The following is a 22,149-nucleotide window of genomic DNA, read 5'->3' on the forward strand; positions in this document are numbered from 1 at the left end:
CGCAAAAGGCAAAAAAATCCAGAAAAATTTCCAGGACCAATGGTCCCGCAGGGAGCCTAGGTCCTTCACTAAGCATACAAAAAAGCTGAGCTGCATGAAGAAGGCTGAGGGTTTATTACCAGAGGGACTGCTCCCTGGGTGCAACTGTAAAGTTCTGTTTTTCACATGTATTACGTGTTCTGCCTAGTCCTCTCCTGAAGGTGGTGTAATAATGGTCAAGATTACTGGAGCTGTGTCTGTCAATGAACGAAAGAGAAAAACAGTTCATCATACATCTCAGGACACCAAGTATCCATCTCCATGATGATTGGGATGTCCCAAAGCACTGAATATGAGGGGAGGGCAATAAGGCAACAAGTTTAGTGGCCCCAAACAAAACTGGTTAAAACCTCAAACCGCAGCCTGCAAAAATGCACAAAGATAGCATCCTCCACAGATGCTCTACTGTCCACATGGTAGTAACATTTAATTTAAAAAACGCATTTTTAAATTAAGATGAGGTAGCAGCTTTGCAAGCTTGAGCTACTAAAGCCCTATGATGAACAGCCCAGGAGACACCAACAGGCCTGGTACCATAAATCATTACCAAAAACAGCTTAAGAAAAAAGGCGCAATATCCATCTCAAGACAGAACATTTTGAAGTTGCCTGTCCCTTTCCTGGGTCTTTAGAAAGCACAAAGAGGCACTTAAAATCATGAAATTACATCAAAAGGTGTGAAAAGTCTGGTCGCCCCCAGTGTCTGAGGCTTAGGATGGAGATGGCAACTGTGTCCTGGTTGAGATGCATTTTTTTAGTAAAAAAACAAAACAAAAAAACACCTTCGGAAAAAAGGATGTCTGGGGCCGTTAAAGCCAGCAACTGTAAAGGATGGAAAATCAGACAATGTATTATGGTTAGCCCGGAAGGATTCCAAGGCAGTCTGTCAGCTTGTTTATGTCAAGAGTACCTGGGCGATCAAAATCACATGAAATCTTTCCACTCAAATAATGTGAGACAGAAAAGGTACAATGGATCTAAAAAGTCTATACAATCCTGTTAAAATGCCAGGTTTCTGCGATATAAAAAAAAAATAATAACGACAAAGATAAATCATATCAGAACTTTTTCCACCTTTTAATGCGATCTATAAACTGTACTAAAATCTTTTATGTGGTTGCATAAGTACGCACACCCTCATAACTCGGGAGGGAGCTGTGTTCAGAAATAAGCATTTAAAGTGCCTCTGATTAACCCCAAATAAAGATCAGCTATTATTCTAGTAGGTCTTTTCTGACATTTTCTTAGTCTCATCGTATAGCAATAGCCATGGTCCGCAGAGAGCTTACAAAGCATCAAAGGGAACTCATTGTTAAAACATGTCAGGAGAAGGGTACAAAAATAATCTCTAAGCCCTTGTACACACAGTCAGAGATTCTGACAACCAAATCCGGAGTAATTTTGACAGATTAATTCCAGAAGAGGTCCGGAAGTGATGTTGCATACACACGGTTGGACTAAGTTGTCGAAAAATCTGATTGTACATAATGTGATGACGTTATTTCGTTCCGACGGGACTACGTTCAGGCTAGTAGACAATAGCTTTGGTCTAGGAATTTGATCTGAGCATGCGTGGCACTTTGTCCGTCGGAGTAGGCTACACATGATTGGAGTATGTCCGATCGGAGCATTTTGTCAGAAAATTTTACCGACAAGTTGGAAAAATTGGTCCATCGGATATTCAGACGGAAATAGTCCGATGCAGACCACACACAGTCGGAATATCCAACAAAACGGTCCGATAGGAAACATTCCGACGGAATCTCCGACCGTGTGTACAAGGGCTAAGGCATTAATGGAACAAAGTGAAGATAGTCAAGTGGAGAAAATATGGCACAACAATGACATTACCCAGAACCTGACATCACTCCAAAATTGATTAAAATAAGAAAAGAAAACTAGTCAGGGAGGCTGCCAAGAGGCCTACAGCAACATTAAAGGAGCTACAGGAATATCTGGCTGGTTGTGTGGTAAATGTGACAACAATCTGCCGTGTTCTTCATGTTTGGGCCAGGGGGCAGAGTGGCAAGACGGAGCCTTATCTTATCAAGAAAAGCATCCAAGCCCGGCTAAAATTTTGCAAAAACACATCTGAAGTCTCCCAAAAGCATGTGGGAAACGTGCTATGGTCCGATGAAACCAAGGTTTAACTTTTTGGCCCTAACGCCAAAAGATATGTTTATTCCAAAAACACCACTGCACAGTGAACACCATACTCAGTGAAGTATGGGGGTGGCAGCATCATGTTTTGGGGCGGTTTTTCTTCGCTGGAAAAGGGGCCTTTGTCAAGGTAGAGGGAATTATGAACAGTTCCAAATACCAGTCAATATTGGCACAAAACATTCAGACTTCTGCTAGAAAGCTAAACATGAAGAGCTTCATCTTTCATCATCCACATTAAAGTGATTGCAAGGCTGTTCTATATAAATAAAAGTCATACCTCCACTGTGCAGGTATTTTGAACAGAGTGGCCCAGATCTTCAACTTATGGGGGTCACCGGTGGCGTTGGTAGCTCCTCCCCACATAGTGTAACCCCCTGCGGTTAGCGGTCTCCCGGGGGGCACGCTCCCGAGTCCAACATTAGCATCCATATGCGCAGAATTACAAACTCCCCCCCACCCCCCCGCTCCATTGGATTTGAATGACAGAAGCGGGAGCCAATGGCTGCACTGCTAGCTATCCAAGAGTAGAAACAATGGGAAGAGCATCTCTGGCATGGGAATTACGGGGAGGTGAGCAAAATGGGGTGGGGGGGGGGTCAGCAGTCAGTGACAGGTGGTTTCTCACCTTAAAGCATAAGATGCATTAAGGTGAAAAAACACAAGGGTTTACACACCCTTTAACACAGGAATGGCTTCATCAGAAAATTAAAGTTTAGGAATTGCCCAGCCAGAGCCCAGACCTGAATCCAATTGAAAATCTGTGCGGTGATCTGAAGGCGGCGGCTGTGCACAGGTGATGACTTCACAATCTGACAAATGTGTGGTGTTTTTGCAAAGAGTGGGATAATGGGAGTTAGACTTATGCCCTCAGTTCACTGACTCCCAGAAGGAGAAAATGCTCCATTTTACTCAAAAGTCCTCTATAGCTACCAGGATCCAGGAGACAAATTACAAGATTTTGGCCAGATGGTTCAGAGTCCCTACAAATTTGCATGGTTTCTTCCCTCAGCTTTCCATTGTATGATGGCGGTGCGTGAACACTGAGGGGACGATGCTACATATTTTTTGGAATTGTCCTAAAATTGAGCCCTTTTGGCCTGAGTTGATCTGCACAAACACCTGACAAATGTTGATCTGGAAGGGAACCCTGCAACCTGTCTACTTCATCTCTCAGAGACTGATTAGTATAAGGCCTCCTTTACAATCCAGCTGCTGAATACGGCCAATGGATGCATCCCCCTCTGTTGGAGATCTGATTACCCACGCCTGCCCCCCCCACCCCCGCCCCCGCCAAAAGTGAACAAATTTGAGACATGGAGTGCCTCACTGCTACCTTGCACAACCAGGAGACCTTTCGAGAGACCTGGCGTCCTTGGAACCATTCTGTGTGCATTGACATTTCCACGAGGTAGCACAATCAAACTGACCTGAATTTTTCACTCCCTGGGAAGAGGCCCCCTCTGCATTCCTTCTTTCTCTCCCCCCTTATACCATTCCTTTCTGGTGATGGGGGCATCTCATCCTCCAATCCTTTCTCCCTTTTGCCGCTTTCTCTCCTCCATCTTTCTGACTCAGTGATGGGCTATGTTGTTCAGATATTGTAAATATTCGTGCCTACATTATGCCCTTTATATTATCCCATTACTGGGATGAACAGGCCTTAGGGAAGCATCATCTTCCCATTATTTTAACAAGGTTCTAATCCAAGTTACTCCACTTGATTTTAACTTAATGTATTTCCCCCCCCCCCCGCATTCAATTACATAGGTCTTGGGTCTTCCATATAATTGATTGTTGGGCTCCCCAGCGTGATGCACTGCTCATTCGCACAACCATAATCTTTTTTGACCATCTATACTGTGCAGCGCAGGCCGTGGTGTTCTATAACCCTGCGCTATTTGACTGACATTGATTACCATTGTATACTTTGGCTGTTGACCAACATTCTTTGGGAAAATAAAGGAATTACAAAAATAAAATAATGTGCAATGCTGTTAAACTTGTACTAAAAAAAAAGACAGTGCTGTAAAAAAAAAATCAAAAAAGGTGCTTAAGTTTTACTTCCCTCCACTTAAAAGATTTCAATTTATTGTTCAACTGAGTTGTACAGTGTATAGGTCACATAAAAAGGTGGAAAAAGGTTCTGAAATGATTTAACTTTTTTTTTTACATCACAGAAACTTGACATTTTAAGAGGCATGTAGACTTTTTATATCCACTGTATAAGCTGTAACAGGAAGGCAAAGATTTGGGAGAACTGGCCCCACAGCATTAGCTCGTCCACTATAAAATGACTGAGGTTCCCTTGTCCTGGAAACATACCTGTCCAGCTTCATCATGAAGCTGGACACCAGAAGATACCACCCCGTGTGAGTGATTCATCTAAAAACATAAAATACATATACAGTATAGACCTCATTTCAGAGCGCCGCTTGGCTCGCATATGACCGGCTATCTCCTCTCAGTCTGACAGCTGGCCGGGCAAAGAGTCCCCCGCTGACATCAGTCAGGAGAGAACCAACTGGTCACGTGAGCGTCACTCTGATACGAGGTATATACTGCATTGGTTTTACAAAATCACACACACAGGGACACAGGCTAAGGAGACAGCACTGATACTATAAAGATAGATGTTTTTCCAGCAGCAGGAGGGGAGGGGGCGAGCACTGTCACTAGCTGACAGGCAGGGAGGGAGGACAGGAGGAGGACAGAGGACAGGAGAGACAGTGGATGAAGGAGGCACTTAAACTGACAGGATAAGCCAGGTATTGCAGGTGTTACAGGGGTCCAAATTACACAGCACAAGCACTGTGCTGTATAACATTCTTTAAAGGGATAGGATCTTTTTCTGGGGGGTAAAAAACACTTTAAACAATGCTGGGTAGAGGATGGGTATTTCAAGAGCTCGCTTACTGGTTTTATGTTTGCCAGTACACTAAGCTTCTGTAGGCAGCAGTATACCCCAAATTCCTGTGCCCCTGTATGATGCTTTTTTTCCGCTGGTACGTAACCCACGACCATGCACAAACGTCCGTGATCTGCCTTCTAAATCAACCTTGAAAAGTTTGAGTGCTTGCGGGTTTCTGATTGGGTTTGCCAAACTTCCAGGAAGTCTGCATGATACACTCATCACTACACATAAATCAACACTTTAATAAAAAGTTTTCTGGCCAGTTAAATGGCAAAAATAAAATAGACAGTATATCTCAAAGCTATGTGGGTCTTTTGTTTATAGCGCAAAAAATAAAAACAGCAGAGGTGATAAAATACCACCAAAAGAAAGCTTTATTTATGAGTAAGAGAGGACGTCAATTTGTTTGGGAACAGCACTGCACGACTGCTCAATTATCAGTTAAAAGCGACGCAGTGCCGTATTGCAAAAAATAGCCTGGTCATTAAGGGGGGAAATCCTTTGGGGCTGGAGTGGTTAATCACTTCGGGACCAGGCCTATTTTTCAAACTTGTTGTTTACAAGTTAATCATTTTTTTTTCTAGAAATTTACTTAGAATCCCCAAACATTTATTTTTTCTAACACCCTAGAGAATAAAAATATTTTTTGTACTCACCGTAAAATCCTTTTCTCTGTAATTCACTGACATAGCATTCTCTCTTTAGACCATTGGGTTGTGATGCCACCTTCAGGAGAGGCCAAGGCATTACATGTTAACATGTGATAATAAAACTAGAGCTTTCTAGTTCCGCCCAAGGGGCGGTCCCTTAGGTAACAACCCCTCAGAATGCTACTGCAGCCTCAGTACGTCAACAAGCAGTATAACGTTAAGAAAAACATGAGGGGCAGGTGCTCTGTCAGTCGGTGAATTACAGAGAAAAGGATTTTACGGTGAGTACAAAAAATCCTATCTTCTCTTATATTCACAGACTGACATCGCTTTCTCACTTTAGACCATTGGGACGTCCCCAAGCAGTGCCAAAACGAGGGGTGGGAAAACAGCATAAAACTTCATCCACCATGGCATGTTGGAGCTAGTACAAAATTCACCCACAAAAAAAAACTAGTGTGTGGAAAAAACCACCACAAAAAAACAGGGTGCTCCTCAACGGAGAAGCACTTCCCTCAAACCGCACCAAAGACAGCGGTAACGAATGCAACAGTGCATTAACTTAAAGGGTATTGCGTTTTTACCCCCAAAAAAAGGATAAAAGGAAACATTTGCATATGCAATTGCAACTATACAGCCGCCGGCAAAACTTTGCGGTTATAACAGGCATCACCCGATGCACCGACATCTATCTTGTAGAACTTCGTAAACGTGTGGACAGACGACCAGGTCGCCGCTTTACACACTTTATGTCAGAAGGCCCAAGACGTTCCAATTGCCCTCGTGGAGTGGGCCGTGATTGGAAAGGGGGTACCTGCCCCTTCAAGGCGTAGGCTTCTACTACAATCTGTCTGATCCACCTGGAAATGGTGGCTGACGACACCGCCGCACCTTTCTTTGGACCAGCCACCAAAACAATCAGTGAGTGACATCCGGAAGGGAGCCATGGCAGATAAATGCACCTTCAGAGCCCGAACCATGTCCAGAGCATGAAGGGCCACCTCCTTAGGATGTGTCGGCTTAGGACACAGAGATGGTAACACAACGGCCTCATTGATGTGAAACTCAGAGAAAAGACTGTTGGACGCAACACCACCTTATCCTTGTGGATAACCAGATAGGCCGAAAGAGTCAACAGGGGAAACCCTCTGATATTTTCAAATGGCGTTTTTAGAAGCGCCGATAATACCAGGTTCAGATCACACGGGGGTAACGGACGCACCAGAGGGACTACATGTCGCACCCCTTGAGCAAAAGTACTCACTAGAGAGTGAGACGCCAGAGGTCGCTGAAAAAGGACAGCCAAAGCTTATTTGTCCTTTAACGGTGCTCAACACCAATTTCTGGTCCACCCCTTGCTGAAGAAACAGCAGGAACCTGTATATACAAAAAGGAGCGCGGATGCCATCCTTCCTCCTCACACATGGAGATGTAGGCCTTCCCGGTACGAAGATATCTTCAGAGAAGATTTCCATGCTCTCAACATAGTTGGGATCACTGAGTCAGACAGACTCCAGTTCCTCAACACCTGGCTCTCATAGCCATGCCATTAAAGCCAGCGATGGTAAAGCAGGATGGAGAATCGGACCTTGAGACAGGCGGTACTCACGACGGCAGTCTCCTGGGAGTGTCTGCAACCAGGCGCACTAGGTCTGTGTACCAAGGACGCTGAGGTCAATCTGGGGCAATCAGTATTACTGGGATCCCCTCGGCTTCCACTCTGCGAAGCAGACGTGATAACAGTTTTAGTGGAGGAAAGGCGTAGATCAGATGATACTGATCTCACGGAGCCACCAGTGAGTCTGCCCATGGATCTCTTGTCCTGGACACGAATCTCCGCTCCTTCCAGTTGAGAAGGGGGGCCAAAAGATCCACGTCTGATGTGCCCCACCACAGGCACAGTAGCCTGAACACCTCTAGATGCAAACGCCCATTCTCCTGGGTCCAGCATCTGACTACTTAGATAGTCCTCCAGCCAGTTATCCACATCCGGGATGTAAATGGCCGACAGGGCAAGTATAGGTCGCTCTGCCCATCTATGTATGAGCGACCTCCCATGCGGCGGCCAAGCTTCCTGTCCCTCCTTGGTAATTGACGTATGCCACAGCAGTGGTGTTGTCCTGGATCCTGATCGGATGCCCTTGCAGTCTCATGAACCATGTGGAGAGGCATAGCCTGATCGCTCTCAGTTTGAGCAGATAGATCAGCCACTTGGATTCCTTTGTCGACCAGAGGCCCTTAGTCGACTGAACTCCCATCACTCCACCCCAGCCGAATAGGCTGATGTCCATTGTGATCACCGTCCATTTAAGAGGAAGGAATGACTTCCCGGACTAAAGCACCAGGTACCTCAGCCACCAGATCAGGGAACCCCTGACTAACTGGCTTACCTGTATCAGTCGATACAGGGACAAACGGAGATTTGTCCCACTTTAAGATCTCCTTCTGCAGTACTCTGGTGTGGAACTGGGCATATAGTACTGCCTCGAAGGAGGTCACCATGAGTCGCAGGACTCATGCAGAAGCGCAATGACAACCAATTACGGTTCATCAGCAGTTTTACCGCAGCTCTGAGAGTCTGCAGCTTGTCTGAAGGGAGAAACACTCTCGCTTCCCTGGAGTCCAGCAGCAAGCCTAGGTACTCCAAACTCTGAGTCGGTACTATCATCGACTTTAGGTTCAACAGCTACCCAAATTCTTACAGGGTCTGCATGGTGATCGCCACATCCTCTTCTAACTGAGGCGGAAGAAGCTCTCAGGAGGAGATAGTCTAGGGTAACCTACAATAGCGATCCCACGTTGCCTGTAGCAACGCCAACACAGGAGTCAATACCTTGGTAAAGACTCAAGGGCTGATACCAAACCACAAGGGAGAGCTTGGGCTTCCCCGACTGCAATCGCAAAAATTTTTGATTCCGGAGGCATATGGGTATGTGCAGGTACGCATCCTGGATGTCTAAGGACGCCAGGGAGTACCCTTTCATGGAGTGCAGCGACTACTGAGCAAACTGATTCCATTCTGAACCTCTGCACTTTCACAAAGTGATTGAGGACTTTTAGATCCAACATTGTAGTTCCCAAGAAGGAAGGGGTACGTCCAAACAGGTTTGAGTAGAACCCCTAGAAACGTTCTAATTCCGGAACAGGTACAATCACCCCGCGATTCAGCAGGTCCCCAACTACCCTTAAGAGGGGCTCCCGGCGAGCCGGGAGAACGGGTATGCTGGATTGCAAGAATCTGTTTATGGCCAAGAGAGGCACTCTAACTTGTAGCTGTAGCCAATCAGATCACAGACCCATTGGTCAGACAGTCGAGAGGACCACCGGGCTGCAAACTCCCGAAGGCGACACCCCACCCGAGCCATGCGTTAGCACTTTCGTTCACATGCTTGTTAGGCTTGCGGTTCCAGCGACGTTTCTGTCCTTCCGAGGTCATCCTGTCGGGCTGGGGACATTTAGATGAAGCTCCGGGTGGACGAAAAAGCCGCTTGTGAGCGGAAAGAGGGCCCTTGTCTACGGCATCAGTGTCATCTGAAACGACAGAGCAGGGGTCACCAGCCTCAGCAGGGCCCGAGTCTGCGTCAGAGCTCTTCCCAGAGGATGGGGGGGAGGGGCGGCTTTTTAGCACCTTGCACCCACGCACCGCCACCATCTTGGCAACAAATGAATTGAGGACCACCGAAAAGGAGTCCAAGGGCACTGCGCATTCCGCAGGCAAACCGGTCGCAATTGCCTGGATTTTGGGGGAAGAAACCAGTTTCTGAAGCCATGCTGACCCTACCCTGTCCTTGTCTGGGACTTAGGACAGTGACAGTCCCACCCTCCTTAATGATGCCGGCTGAGGGGCTCTTTCCAGCAGGACTCGCCACCCTGAAAGGTTCTGCGCTACCCAGCAGGTAGTGCCTGTAGTCTGTTGGCTCCCAGGTGCAGAGGAATCATCTCTTTGTCAGTGGAAACTGCTGCTAATGGCGCTGAAACCACTCTGCAATGTGCTCAGGCGTCAAGAAAATGGCTGGCCAGCGTCCAGTATAAGGATATAAAACACAAGGAAAATGGCCGCCAGAGCACAGGGGCACATGCTGCCGCTAGACAATGTTGAAAAACGTGTTCAGGCTTCTAGAAAATGGCTGCCGACATCCAGTATAAGGATATATCACAGGGAAAATGGCTGCCGAAGCCCAGGAGAGTACGCGTTCCCTTGCCCACACCTAAGATTGCTGCTAATGCAAAAGCCATGAGGGACAGAGCTGAAACAAATGACGGTGAACAGCGCTGTAAAGAACACAGACCTAGCCTCACAGGCAGCTCCAGGGACATGAGAAACAGGACACAGGACACAGCCAGCAGCTCAGCCCCCCACCCCCCCCCCCCCAGGTGAAAGCCCCTGTACTGGCACACAATCTGCTCTGCAGCATCACCCACAGGAAGGGGGGGAGGGAAAATAGGGACAGGGAGAGAAGAGAGGGAGGTGAGGGACCCCCGAATCGACCTCCCAGGGAATGCCCAGCTGCTCAGCCCCACCGAGGCCGGGAGAGCTGTACTTACTAGTCCTGAAGAGCTCGGAGACATTCCATTACAGACCCACTCTCTGATCAGTACAGGGTGGCTGCTGGCCCGGCACACTGACGCAGACATCAGTTGCCCGGTCATATGTGTGCCCCGGAGCATAAAAGCTCAGACCACCTATGGAGCTGAGGTTTCGTCGTGGCCGGCCTAACTGCGACCTGCACATGCTCGATGGCCAGGCTGGGGAGACTACAAGAATAAGGGTATCCAGCCTGTCACTCAGCCGGCTGTTGATAACAGATCACAGGATCTATCATCTTGTGCAAAAAGCCAAGCTTCTGCGGAAAAAAAGATGGACCAATGGGCCCATCAGGGTTCCTAGGTCCTTCTTCACTAGGCAAAAAAAAACCTGAGGCTGCAGTAGGATGCTGAGGGGTTGTTACCTAAGGGGCCGCCCCTTGGGCAGAACTAGAAAGTTCTAGTTTTATCACGTTAACATGTAATGCCTAGTCCTCTCCTGAAGGTTGCATAACAACTTAATGGTCTAACGAGAGAAAGCTGTGTCAGTGTGTCAGTCAGTGAATAAGAGAAATGGCTTTTGTTGCAATTCTTTGTCAGACAGCATTTGTGTAGTGGTCTTACAAGCGCACTTTTTTTGGAAACAAAAAAAATTTTAAAGAAAAAAATAAAACAGTAAGTTAGCCAATTTTTATATATTGTGAAAGATGTTACGCCGAGTAAATGGAAACCCAACATGTCACACTTCAAAATTGTGCCCGCTTGTGGTGTGGCGACAAACTTTTGCCCTTAAAAATCTCTATAGGCAAAATTAAAAAAAAAAAAAATCTACAGGTTGCATTTTTTTGAGTTACAGAGGAGGTCTCAATCTAGAATTATTGCTCTCACTCTAACCATCACTGTGATACCTCACATGTGTGGTTTGAACCGTTTTAATATGCGGGCGCTACTCACGTATGCGCTTCACTTCTGCAGGCGAGCTCGGCCAAACGGGGCGCAATAAAAAAATAAAAATAAATAAAACTTACCGGTGATGGTATTTCTACGAGCCTTTCAGGACAGTACCTTGGTACCTCCACCTCTTCATAGGAAACACTGTGACAACGCCCCTTTTAAAAGCAGCTACTTCCACCATGCGGCGTTACCGAGAAATCCTCCGACATGCTGAAAAATATAAGCAGTTACCAAGCCCTATAATTATACATTATACATAATAACCTAGGGAGGGTAGTAGGCTGCTGTCCTGAAAAGCTTGTAGTAATACCGTCACTGGTAAGTCTAATGTTTTCTCCCTTCGCCTTTCAGGATAGCACCTTGGAGAGGATAACCAAGAAACTTACTTCAGGGTGGGACTACTGCCTCTAAAACCTTCCTACCAAAGGATTGGTCCGAGGCTGAAAGCAGATCCAAGCGATAGTGCCTTATAAAGGTTGAAAAACTGGATCATGTGGCAGCCTTGCAAATTTGATCAGCAGATGGACCGGCCCTTTCTGCCCAAGATGCCGCTACTGCTTGAGTCAAATGAGGCAAAATCCCTTCTGGAGGTTCCAGACCCAAAGAGGTGTATGCCTCTTTAATAGCTTGTTTTAACCATCTTCTGAGGGTGCTTTTGGAAGCTTTACATCCCTTGTGAGTACCTTCCATTAAAACAAAGAGTAAAGATGATTTTCTAAAGTCCTTGGTTATCTCCAGACATTTTACAAGACACCGCCTGACAGAGTATGGAAGGCTTCGTCCCCTGGCCCCGAAGGTAAAGGGCAAAATCTAGGGAGAATGATCTCCTGTGTACGATGAAAGACTGAAGCCACTTTCAGCAGGAAGGCTGGATCTGTCCTTAAGACTACCCTATCTGGTAGACATCTCATAAAGGGTTCTTTAATTGATAGAGCTTGTAACTCACTGATTCTACGGGCAGAAGTTACTGCCACCACCAAAACAGTTTTGAATGTCAAACTTGAACGATGATCCTTCTATAGGTTCAAACTGAGTCATCAGTCTCTGAAGAACTAAAGATAAATCCCATTTGGGAAAATAATAGGTCGAGGTTTTACTTTAGCCATGGCCCTAAAAAAATCTGATTATTAAAAGGTTCCCCTGACTGGGCTCTTTACAAAAAAGAACTGATAAAGCAACTACCTGCATCTTGAGCGTACTTGCTGCTAACCCCTTCTCCAATCCTTCTTGAAGAAATTCCAAAACCGAAATTGTACTAAGCAAACAAGTTTTTTTCTGGAACCCTGGGCATTATACACCTTCCAGACTTTGAAATAAATGTCTCGTCACTTTTTTCCTACATGCAAGGGTAGTGATAATTTTCTCCGATAAGCCCTTCTGTCTTAAGAGTTTTTCTAAACAAACCAGGCTGCTAGATTGAGATAAGCTGTATCTGGATGGAGGATCTTGCCCTGACTCAGATCTGTCCCGATTGGCAACTTCCAAGGTGGTTTCATGGAGAGGTTCATCAACATTGAAAACCATGGTCTTGTCAGCCAATAAAGAGCTATTAAGATTAGTTCCATGGATTCCAGCCTGAATTTGGTTAACACCCTTGGAATCAGCTGAAATGGGGGAAAATCTTAAGACAGCTGGAAGTCCCACTTGTGGGCCAATGCATCTATTCCGAGAGCTTAATCCTGTCTCTAAAGGGAGGAGAAGTCTGGTAATTTTGCATTTTCTTGTTTTGCAAAGAGGTCCACCTGAGGAAAACCCCAGCTTCTGGAGATCATCTCGAATAATTCTTGATTTAGAGACCACTCGGCTTCCCTTATTTCTCTCCTGCTGAGATCTGCCAGGGTCTTTTCCGTCCCCTTCAAATGGACTGCGGAGAGAGAGGCCAACTTGTTCTCTGCCCTTCTCAGAATTTGATAAGCTAGCTCCATGAAGGTTCTGCTTTTTGTGCCCCCTTGCTTTGTTAAATATAATACCGCCGTCATATTGTCCGACAATATTGGCACATGCTGTTTCACTAGAACTTTCTGGAAGCAGAGAAGGCTTAGGTGAATAGCCTTCAACTCTCTCTAATTCGATGACCTTCTTGCCTCTGGTTTGGACCAAACCCCCTGAACTGTTTGTTCTTCTAGGTGGGCTCCCCATCTCCATGCGCTGGCATCTGGTCAGTCTTCTCTGGTCCTTCCCGGTAACCAGAAGCCCTTTTGAAATGTTTCTTTGGTTTCTCCACCACCCGAGCTCTTGAAGAACTTCGCTTTGCTATGAAGAACGTCTTCTCCAGAGGTTCCTGGTATGACCAATTCCTCAAGATATCCACCTGCAGTGGACGAGCATGGAACCTGGCCCACTGTGCCGAGGGAATTGCCGCTGTCAACAGGCCCAGAGCCGACATGGCTTGTCTTACGAAAATCTCTGAGCTGAATTAAAGTGCTCTCAGAACTGACTGCATCTTCATATTTTCTCCTGGGGCAGAAATATTCTCTGTTCTAATGAATCAACTTCGTACCCCAAAACCTTATCCTTCGAGATGGTATTAGGTTTGACTTTTGAAGGTTGAGAAGACAACCCAAACTCTTTAGTGCTTGAGTTATTTTAAGATTAACTTCTACTTGAATCTTTGAGTCGGTAAACACTAGCAGATCGTCCAAATCGGGCACTATTGGAATCCCTTTCAGCCTCAGGGGCTCCACGGCATCTGCCATCTTTCGTGAATACTCTGGGAGAGGAGGAAAGGCCAAAGGGCAAAGCTCGGAAATGCAGATGCCAAAGCTCCCCTTGCCCCAGATTGATTGCAAGACGCAGGAAACTTTGCGATGGGGGTGCTATTGGAATATGGAGATAGGCATCTCTCAAGTCGATGGAAGCAATGTAACACTTGGGGGTCAGTAAGCTTATCGAGAAATTCGAATCCATCCTGAATTTTCTGTATTTTATGGATTGATTCAGAACCTTCAAATTGAGAATCAGGAGGAACTTTCCTGATTGTTTTTTGACCAGAAAAAATATGGGAGTAAAATCCTTTCCCCTCTTGACATTTTGGAACCTGAGAGGTGACTTTGTTGCATCAGATTTCATAGTCAGAGCCTTCTCCTGATCCCTTGGCAGGTTTGTGATGTAATAACCCTGTTTGATTAACCCCAGAACAAAATGGACTTCTTGTTTTTTTCCAAAAACTGGCAAGTCGTCCTGAAGTCTCCCGCCTACTGGGAGATCGTCCTTGTTTTTTTAGGGGATTGCTCGGGGTTTCTAAAAAGTATCCCACCTCTGCCTCTTCCTCTGAGGATTCCAGGGTCTTTTCCCTTAACGGTTTGTCAAAAATGACAAAAAAAAAAAAATTGCTCTGCTGCGCCACTTTTTCTGTGGGAAAGCTTTTTTGTCTGCAGTCCTGTCAAGGATAGCCTCCAGTTCTGGCCTGAACATCAGGTACCTTGAAAAGGGAATTCCGCTGAGTTTTACATCAGAAGCCGAATCCACTGACCAAGTCTTTAGCCAGAGGTCTTGTCTTGCTAAGTTAACAAGCTCTGAGGATCTGGCAGATATCCTTACAGATAGGGAAGGACTCCAATATATATTTTCTGGAGGTACCTGCTACAACATGATTCTTAGGTTGGTCTAGCCAACACTCCAAATTCCTAGCTACAACTGTAGCTGCCATTGTGTGTTTCAGATTGGCTAAAGATGAATCCCAGTCTTTTTTCTGTAGCCCATCTGCCCTTTTGTCCATCACATCTTTGAGAATCCCCATATCCTCAAAGGCTAAATCAGTCTTCCTAGACACTTCTGAAGAGGCATTTTTTTGTTTTTTATTCCACACAAATTCCTTGTTTTCCTCAAAAGGAAACCTTTTAAGGACTTTAGAGAAAAACTGCCCTTTTTCTGGATCTTTCCACTTTTTTTTTTTAATAGGGTCTGTTAAAACTTTATGCACAAGTTAGACTGTTTAATCTCCTCCAGCCCTTGGTACATTTTGTCATATACTGACAGCTGGGTGTTTTCTTCCTGGATCTCCAGGAAAGTAGTAGATCATCCACCTCCTCGAGTGAAAGTTTCTATCTAGATGATCTGGCCGCTTCTTCCTCCTCCTAATCCTCAGAATCAATGGTTGAGGGAGGAATGCTTTCCCTTTCTTCCTCAGACTCACTTTCCACCTTCATAATAGTGGACGGAGGGAGACTGGACCGAGAGCGCTGTTCTTGGCTGGAACTCTGGCCACGCTTTTTCACAAGGGAGCGCACTGTCCTTGGGCCTTTGCTTATTATTTTCTTACAGAAGATAAGAGCTCCTTGCACTCCTGTTAGGACTCTTAAATCCGCAAAGCAGGATCTGCACAGTGGTTTGGGCCAAGAGTCCCTTAAAGGATTTTTGCATGAGAGGCATTTTTCCCCTGAAGTTCTCTGACTTAGCAGCAGCTTTCTGAAACAGAAAAACAAAAATAACCCTCAGATCCCTTTTAACTACAGCCTCTAAAAAGGAGAAAGGATAGAACCCACAGCCAACACCCTAAGTGCCCAGAGTCTCACTCCTTGCTGAACTGCTAATGGAACGTTTACACCAAAGCAGACAGCTGCAGGTTTTTTTTTTTCAACAAAAAAAAGAAATAAAAAAAAAAAAAACACCCAGTGATTTACAAGGAAAGAGGCACTGCTGTACACTCCTACCTGGGACTGGCCAGGAACCTGGGCGCCTGCATCCGCCATTGCTGCTGATTCTTCCTCCATAAGAAATGTTTCAGCCACTGCCTGTGTGCTTTTGAATTATGTCCTCCATGTGCCAAACAAAAGGAAGTCCCGGCCAGAGGACCCGCCCCTTCCTCCTGCATTCCAGCAGGATTGCTGCTACGCCCCGCCGGAAGTCTCTGCCCACCGGAACAGGCGTCACTCGCTGTCTGGAATTCAACGCCGCCATGCTGAGGCCTCGCTCGTTCTGAGCACACCTGTGGCCCCCCGAACACCATGGGTGGACGACCTCCAGCAGCCCATTACTCCTGTGAGTCGGTGAAGGAAGGGACACTGAAACACCCCCCTCTCATGCAGTTAGGTGCTGGGCTGGTCTTGAGAATAAAATTTGAGGGTACTGCCAAAACCTTCTCCTTGCAGAGAGAACAGCCCCTCTGGTTCCCCAGCAGTGCTTCCACCATGGCAGAGGAAACACTAAAACTGATGGCATTGTGGAAGCAGCTGCTTTTAAAAAGGGCGTTGTCACACAGTGTTTCCTGTGAAGATTTGGAGCTACGCTCTCACCAAGGTGCTGTCCTGAAAGGCGAAGGGAGAAAATTCTTATTTTATTTTCATACATCAGGGGACACATAGCCATAGTAGTTATCATTTAGGTTATAGGCCACCTTCAGATGGACACTGGCACGACCCAAGACATGAAGTGCCCTACCTATATAACTCCTCCCATTACTGGGAGTACCTCTGTTTTTTTGCCAGTGTCTAAGGTGTTGGTCTTGAGTAATGTGCTGTGCTGAGCTCCACTGGAGAAAACCTTGCTGGGGCTAGCCATGCTGACCGGATCCAAAGTGTTCTATTTTGGGCCAAATTGAATGGTACCCGGGCCTCGTATCTGAAGAAACGAGGTTTTGCCTGTGAATGCTTCTCTTTTTAGAGAGCTGGGATCCAGGACTTTTTGGTAGTGAGGCCATAAGGTTTTTACTGGCAGGGTGCGGTTGCCGGTCCAGGATTGTGGGATTCATCAAGGGTCCTCCATGCTCCTGAAGGTTGAACAGAACCCACCATGAAAAGTGAAAATTGGGTCTGTTGGATTACTACAGAAAACTCTGCGGCAGGAAAGGTAAGTGGAGTTATCTAGGAAATCTTTAGAATTTTCTTTTGAATGTCTCCTTTAAAAATAATAATGTTGTCAAGACTACATGTCACCACTGTGGGGTGTATTGAGCACTCACCGCCTCATGCTGGAAACAGCGCTCAGGAGCCGAACACTTCCTCCTTCTCCTGCCAAGCAGCAGAGCCTCTGGTAAGCCTGTTGCGCCCCTGTCCAGGGGAAGTGTTCCAAGTTAGAAAGGACCTTGCCCATCTATATTCTAGAAATTCGGGCAGTACGTCTGGCCCAAGAGGCCTGGACGCTCAGACTACGGAATTGCCCTGTCAGGATTCAATCTGACAATTTCAAGGCTGTGGCCTACATCAATCACCAAGGGGGCACGAGGAGTCGTGCAGCCCAAAAAAAAAAGAAAAAGTGAATCGTGTTCTAGCTTGGGCAGAAAGCAGCATTCCTTGTCTATCGTCAACTTCCATTCCAGAGATAGAAAATTGGCAGGGGGACTACTTAAATCGGCAACAATTGTTTCCGGGAGACTGGTCCCTTCACCCCGACATCTGTCGATATGTCAAAGATGGGGTGTTCCAGACATGGATCTGACAACTTCGTGTCAAGGACTAGGGATCTGCTAGCATTCAGAACAGACGCCTTGGTCATTCCATGGGACCAGTTCTCACTGATCTCTGGGGTTAACGCCGGTTCTGCTGCTTCTGCACCTTCTTCGCAGGATCAAGCAGGAACGGAAAGAGGCAGTTCTGGTGGCCCCAGCATTGCACCGAAGTTCTTGGTTTGCCAAGATCATAAAGATGTCAGTAGGGGACCCTTCCGTTATAGTAAGACCTTCTCGCACAAGGTCCAGTATTCCATCCTACCTTACAACCGCTAAATTTAAGGGATCGGCAGTTTAAACCCACATTCTAAAGGACCGTAGATTAACCCCTTCAGTAGTGTCTACTTTGGTTAATGCTAGGAAGCTGGCATATACTATAGAGTCTGGAAGGCATATGTCTCCTGGTGTGGATCCCAGGAAGTGTCATAGGTAGGATTCTTCCTGCAAATGGGATTGGAAATGAAGCTGGCTTTGAGTACTATCAAGGGTCAGGTCTTGGCCTTATCAGTATTCTTTCAACAGCCTCTTGCTTCACACTCTCTGGTACGTAGCTTTATTCAGGGGGTAAAGCAGATTATTCCTCCCGTCAGGGCACCCCTGAATCCTTGGGATTTGAATTTAGTCTTGTCTGCTTTATAGAAACAGCCTATTGAGCCTATATGGGAAATTCCCTTGGTTCGATTGACAAGAAAATTTTTGGTTGCCATATTCTCAGCTTGAAGGGTACCGGAATTGGCAGCTCTGTCTTGTAAAGAGCCATATTTGATTACGCATAAGGATAAGGTAGTATTGCGGCCTCATCCTTAATTCCTACTGAAGGTTGTGACAGGTTTTCATTTAAACCGGGATATTATCTTATTTTTTCCCAGAGCCTCAGATTCCCAAAACCAATGTTTTGTTTGTACTGCCGGAAGGTCCTAAACGTGCACAGGCAGAATAAAAGCTTTTGGTCTAAAGAAGAAAATTCCTCCTTTTCATGTTAAAGCGCACGCCACTAGAGCTGTTAGTGCCTCTTAGGTGGTGCATCTCCAGGCCTCCATGGCTCAGATCTGCATGGTCGCAACTTGGTCTTCAGTCCATACATTTACCAGATTCTATCAAATCGATGTAAAAGGTCATAAGACTATTGCCTTTGGGCATAGTGTACTGCAGGCTGCAGTATAAGTCCTCTAGTCTCTTCATGCCCTACCTTTTTTGGTGTCTCCTTTCCTTCAGTTGCCATTGCTATGGGACATCCCACATAGTAACTACTATGGCTCTGTGTCCCCTGATGTATGAAAATCAAACAGGATTTTTAATAACAGCTTACCTGTAAAATCCTTTTATTTGAAGTACATCAGGGGACAGAGGTCCCTCCCTTCTTTGGTATACACCAGGGATATGCAATTAGAGGACCTTCAGCTGTTGCAGAACTACAAGTCCCTGGTATACACGTATATTGCTTGGCTACAAAACTGAGTAATGGGAGGGGTTATATAGGGAGTGCACTTCTGGTCTTAGGGCGTGCTAGTGTCCATCACCTGTCTTATTCCTATCACAAATTATGTAACCATCCCTTGTTAAAAAAAATAAAATAAAACAAGACAGGACCTCTTAAATATGACCTCAGGAAAAATAAAAAATAAAAACACACCAAAGTCCCTTTAAGAGCTATGCGCAGAAGTGACGTTTGGACGTCACTTCCGCCCTGCAAAGGTATAAAGCCAGCTGGAGGCCATCTTCCCCTTATTTCATGCCAAGCAGGGGACCGGATCCGATCACTCCCGGTAAGCGGTGGAGGGCACCGGAGAGCGACAGGAGGGGGGGGGGGGGGGGGGGTCTCTCCCGCAACTGATAAAACTGATCTTGCGGCAAATCCGCCGCCGAGACCACTTTCATCTTTAAGTGGACTACCCACTGAGGAATTGGATAGTGGGGTAACAATATTCCACTTCAAAGAGCCGTATAATGAGGGCGGGCAGGCCATAAGTGGTTAAACAAAAGATTTGCAACGTTTAAAGACTCTGCTGTAAAATAAACAAAATACCCAGTGCCACAATCAAAAAAGGTCTAATTTCCATGAATTATTGTTGAAATTTATACTTAGAGGTTGTAAACCTCCATTTGAAAATTGTACCTATAGGTAGGCCTATGTAAGCCTAATGAAGCTTCAGGTATTATTATACAGGATTTATATAGCGCCAACAGTTTACACAGCGCTTTACAATATAAAAGGAAACAATACAGTTACAATACAATAAAATACCAAAGGATTAAAAAGAGGAAGTAAACCCTAATGGGTTTACTTCCTTTGTCTCTCTGCAAAGGTAAAGCATAATGGGCTACTATGCATCGCATAGTAGCCCATTATGTATCACTTACCTGACACAGGAGCCAGAGATGTCACCGCTGTCCCCTGTAGTCCTGAGCATCCATCTTCTTCTGGGTATCGCTGCTCCGGCCACTCACAGCGCCATAGCAGCGATGACGTCACTCCAACGCATGCGCACATCAGCCGCCACTAACGGCATATCGGCGTTAGCAGCGGCGATAGTGCGCATGCGTGCTGGCATGCGCCGTAGACAGCTATCACTGTCTTTTAGTAAATATTTCCTAAACCGTATAGTTTTAGGAGATATCTCTTGGACCTACAGGTAAGCCTTAATCTAGGCTTACCTGTAGGTCAAAGTGGTTTGTAAGGGTTTACAACCACTTTAAGAGGGCCCTGCTCAGAAGCTTAAGAGGTTATGTTAATAGCTCGGTTTTAGAGAGATTTAGTTGAGTGACATCCATGCTATGTCAGTAAGTTATTAATTCGAGACGAGACTGAAGGAGTGAGGTGAGCAGTAGACAGATTTGGGTGTCATCAGCGTATAAGTGGTATTGGAAGTCGTGGGCGGTTATCAAGTAACCAAGGTAGGAGTTGTAGATAAAGAGAAGGGGTCCAAGAACCACAGCCTTGGGGGACCCTCACAGAAAGGGACAATGAAGAGGAGGCGACAGATGTAGGTGACGCTGAAGGAGCGCTGTGATAGATAGGCAGAGAATCAGGATAAAGCAGAATCTCGGAGGCCAAGAGAATGTAGTTTATTGAGAAGGACCGGGTGGTCAACAGTACCAAGTGGTCAAGTAGTAGGTGTATGGAGTACTGGCTGTACTGTGAATATATCCTAAACGTGCGCCGTTTAGGAGATATTTACTTTGTACTGCGCTGATGACATCTGTGCAAGCTCTGTGAAGAAACCGTCCCCCGTGCTTTTTCTTCAGTACCGACTTCCGTGACTGGCTCCCATCAGTGCCGATCGATGCAGCCTCACCATTGCCGCCTGATCAGTGCCCAGCTGCAGCCTCACCACTGAAGCCTGATCAGGTTGCATTGATGGGCAATGGTGAAGCTGCAGATGGACAGTGATCAGGCTGCAAAGGCGAGGCTGCGGATGGGATCCAAACAGTAATGACAGGATCCACCCAGATGTCCGACTGGCAGCTAGCTTAGCCTCTCAGCGCACTGCCACACTCTGCTCAAGAAAGATCGAAAATCAAGTGATCAGCAGTCTTGTGCTATGGCTCAGTTTAGGGTCTTAAGAGCTGGCATGGGGAGAGGAGGATGTAGGTTTATTTTTTGCTATGGCACACTTCTCCTTTAAAATGAACCCAAAGATTTTAAAAGCGCATAAAACATAACACAAAAAAGGAACCCAATACAATTATTTTTTTCTGTTCATCATTTATTTTATGCTTTGGAACAAAAAAAAAATAATCCTAATAAAAGTCTTACCTGGTAACCGATTAAGCCACTTAGAAGACATTTTCTCTCTTTGCTAATCCATGTGGCAATACTACATGCAGCAATTTTTCTGGGCTGAGTCACCACAATGTTACAGTAATTGGAATTTTGCATGTGGTGATCAAGGATGTACTGGGGCAGCTGAGTGCTTTTACCACTGCCAGTGGCACCCTGTATAATTACCACTGAGTTGTACTCAATAAGAGCGATCAGCTGCAATGACAAAAAACTATTTTAAACAACCTGTTTAAAAATAAACAAAACACATGCATTCAAATGTAACTTGCATATATAAATATATGAGGTTAGTGCATGTAAGGCATGACAAACTTTCACATTCAAGTTTTTCAAGCATGTGGGACGCAGAAAAGGTAACTGCGTGAATACATGACAGCTCTCAGATTTGGCCCAGATGCCACACAATCGAAATTTAAAGTGGACTTAAACAGTAAAGTTAGATTTGTAGAGAAACTTAACTCCCAGGTAGATATAAAAGAAAACAAATGCAGCTGTTAATCATTAACACATCCATAAAGCATTAGAGAACCCTTACCTTGTAAACCAACCCATTCACATTAACCACTAGAGATCCGCACTATAGCCGAATGACGGCTACAGCGCGGACCTGCTTTGCCGGGACTACGTTTGACGCCGTCCCGTGCACGAGCGGCCTGCGCGGCGAGCTCTGTGATCGGCGAGTCTATGAGACTCGCCTGATCACAGATCTGAGCCAGGGGTCGATCCCGACCCCTTACCAC

General features: G+C 45.9%; 1 protein-coding gene across 3 annotated transcripts in view; it reads right to left on the reverse strand.

Annotated features, from left to right (window-relative positions):
* Positions 1-22,149, reverse strand: part of TDRD9 (tudor domain containing 9) — a 391,054-nt gene that overhangs the window by 276,066 nt on the left and 92,839 nt on the right. For all 3 annotated transcript variants that reach the window (XR_013270091.1, XM_077467571.1, XM_077467570.1), the window contains exon 4: positions 21,383-21,604. Coding sequence is in view for 2 of the 3 variants with exons in the window: in XM_077467571.1 (XP_077323697.1) it covers positions 21,383-21,604 (222 nt within the window). In the remaining variant the exon portion in view is untranslated. The remainder of the gene's footprint in view (positions 1-21,382; positions 21,605-22,149) is intronic.

Source organism: Lithobates pipiens, unplaced genomic scaffold (assembly GCF_037356315.1).
Source record: "Lithobates pipiens isolate NorthernLeopardFrog02 unplaced genomic scaffold, aLitPip1_a1.2 Scaffold_57, whole genome shotgun sequence".
NCBI lineage: Eukaryota > Metazoa > Chordata > Amphibia > Anura > Ranidae > Lithobates > Lithobates pipiens.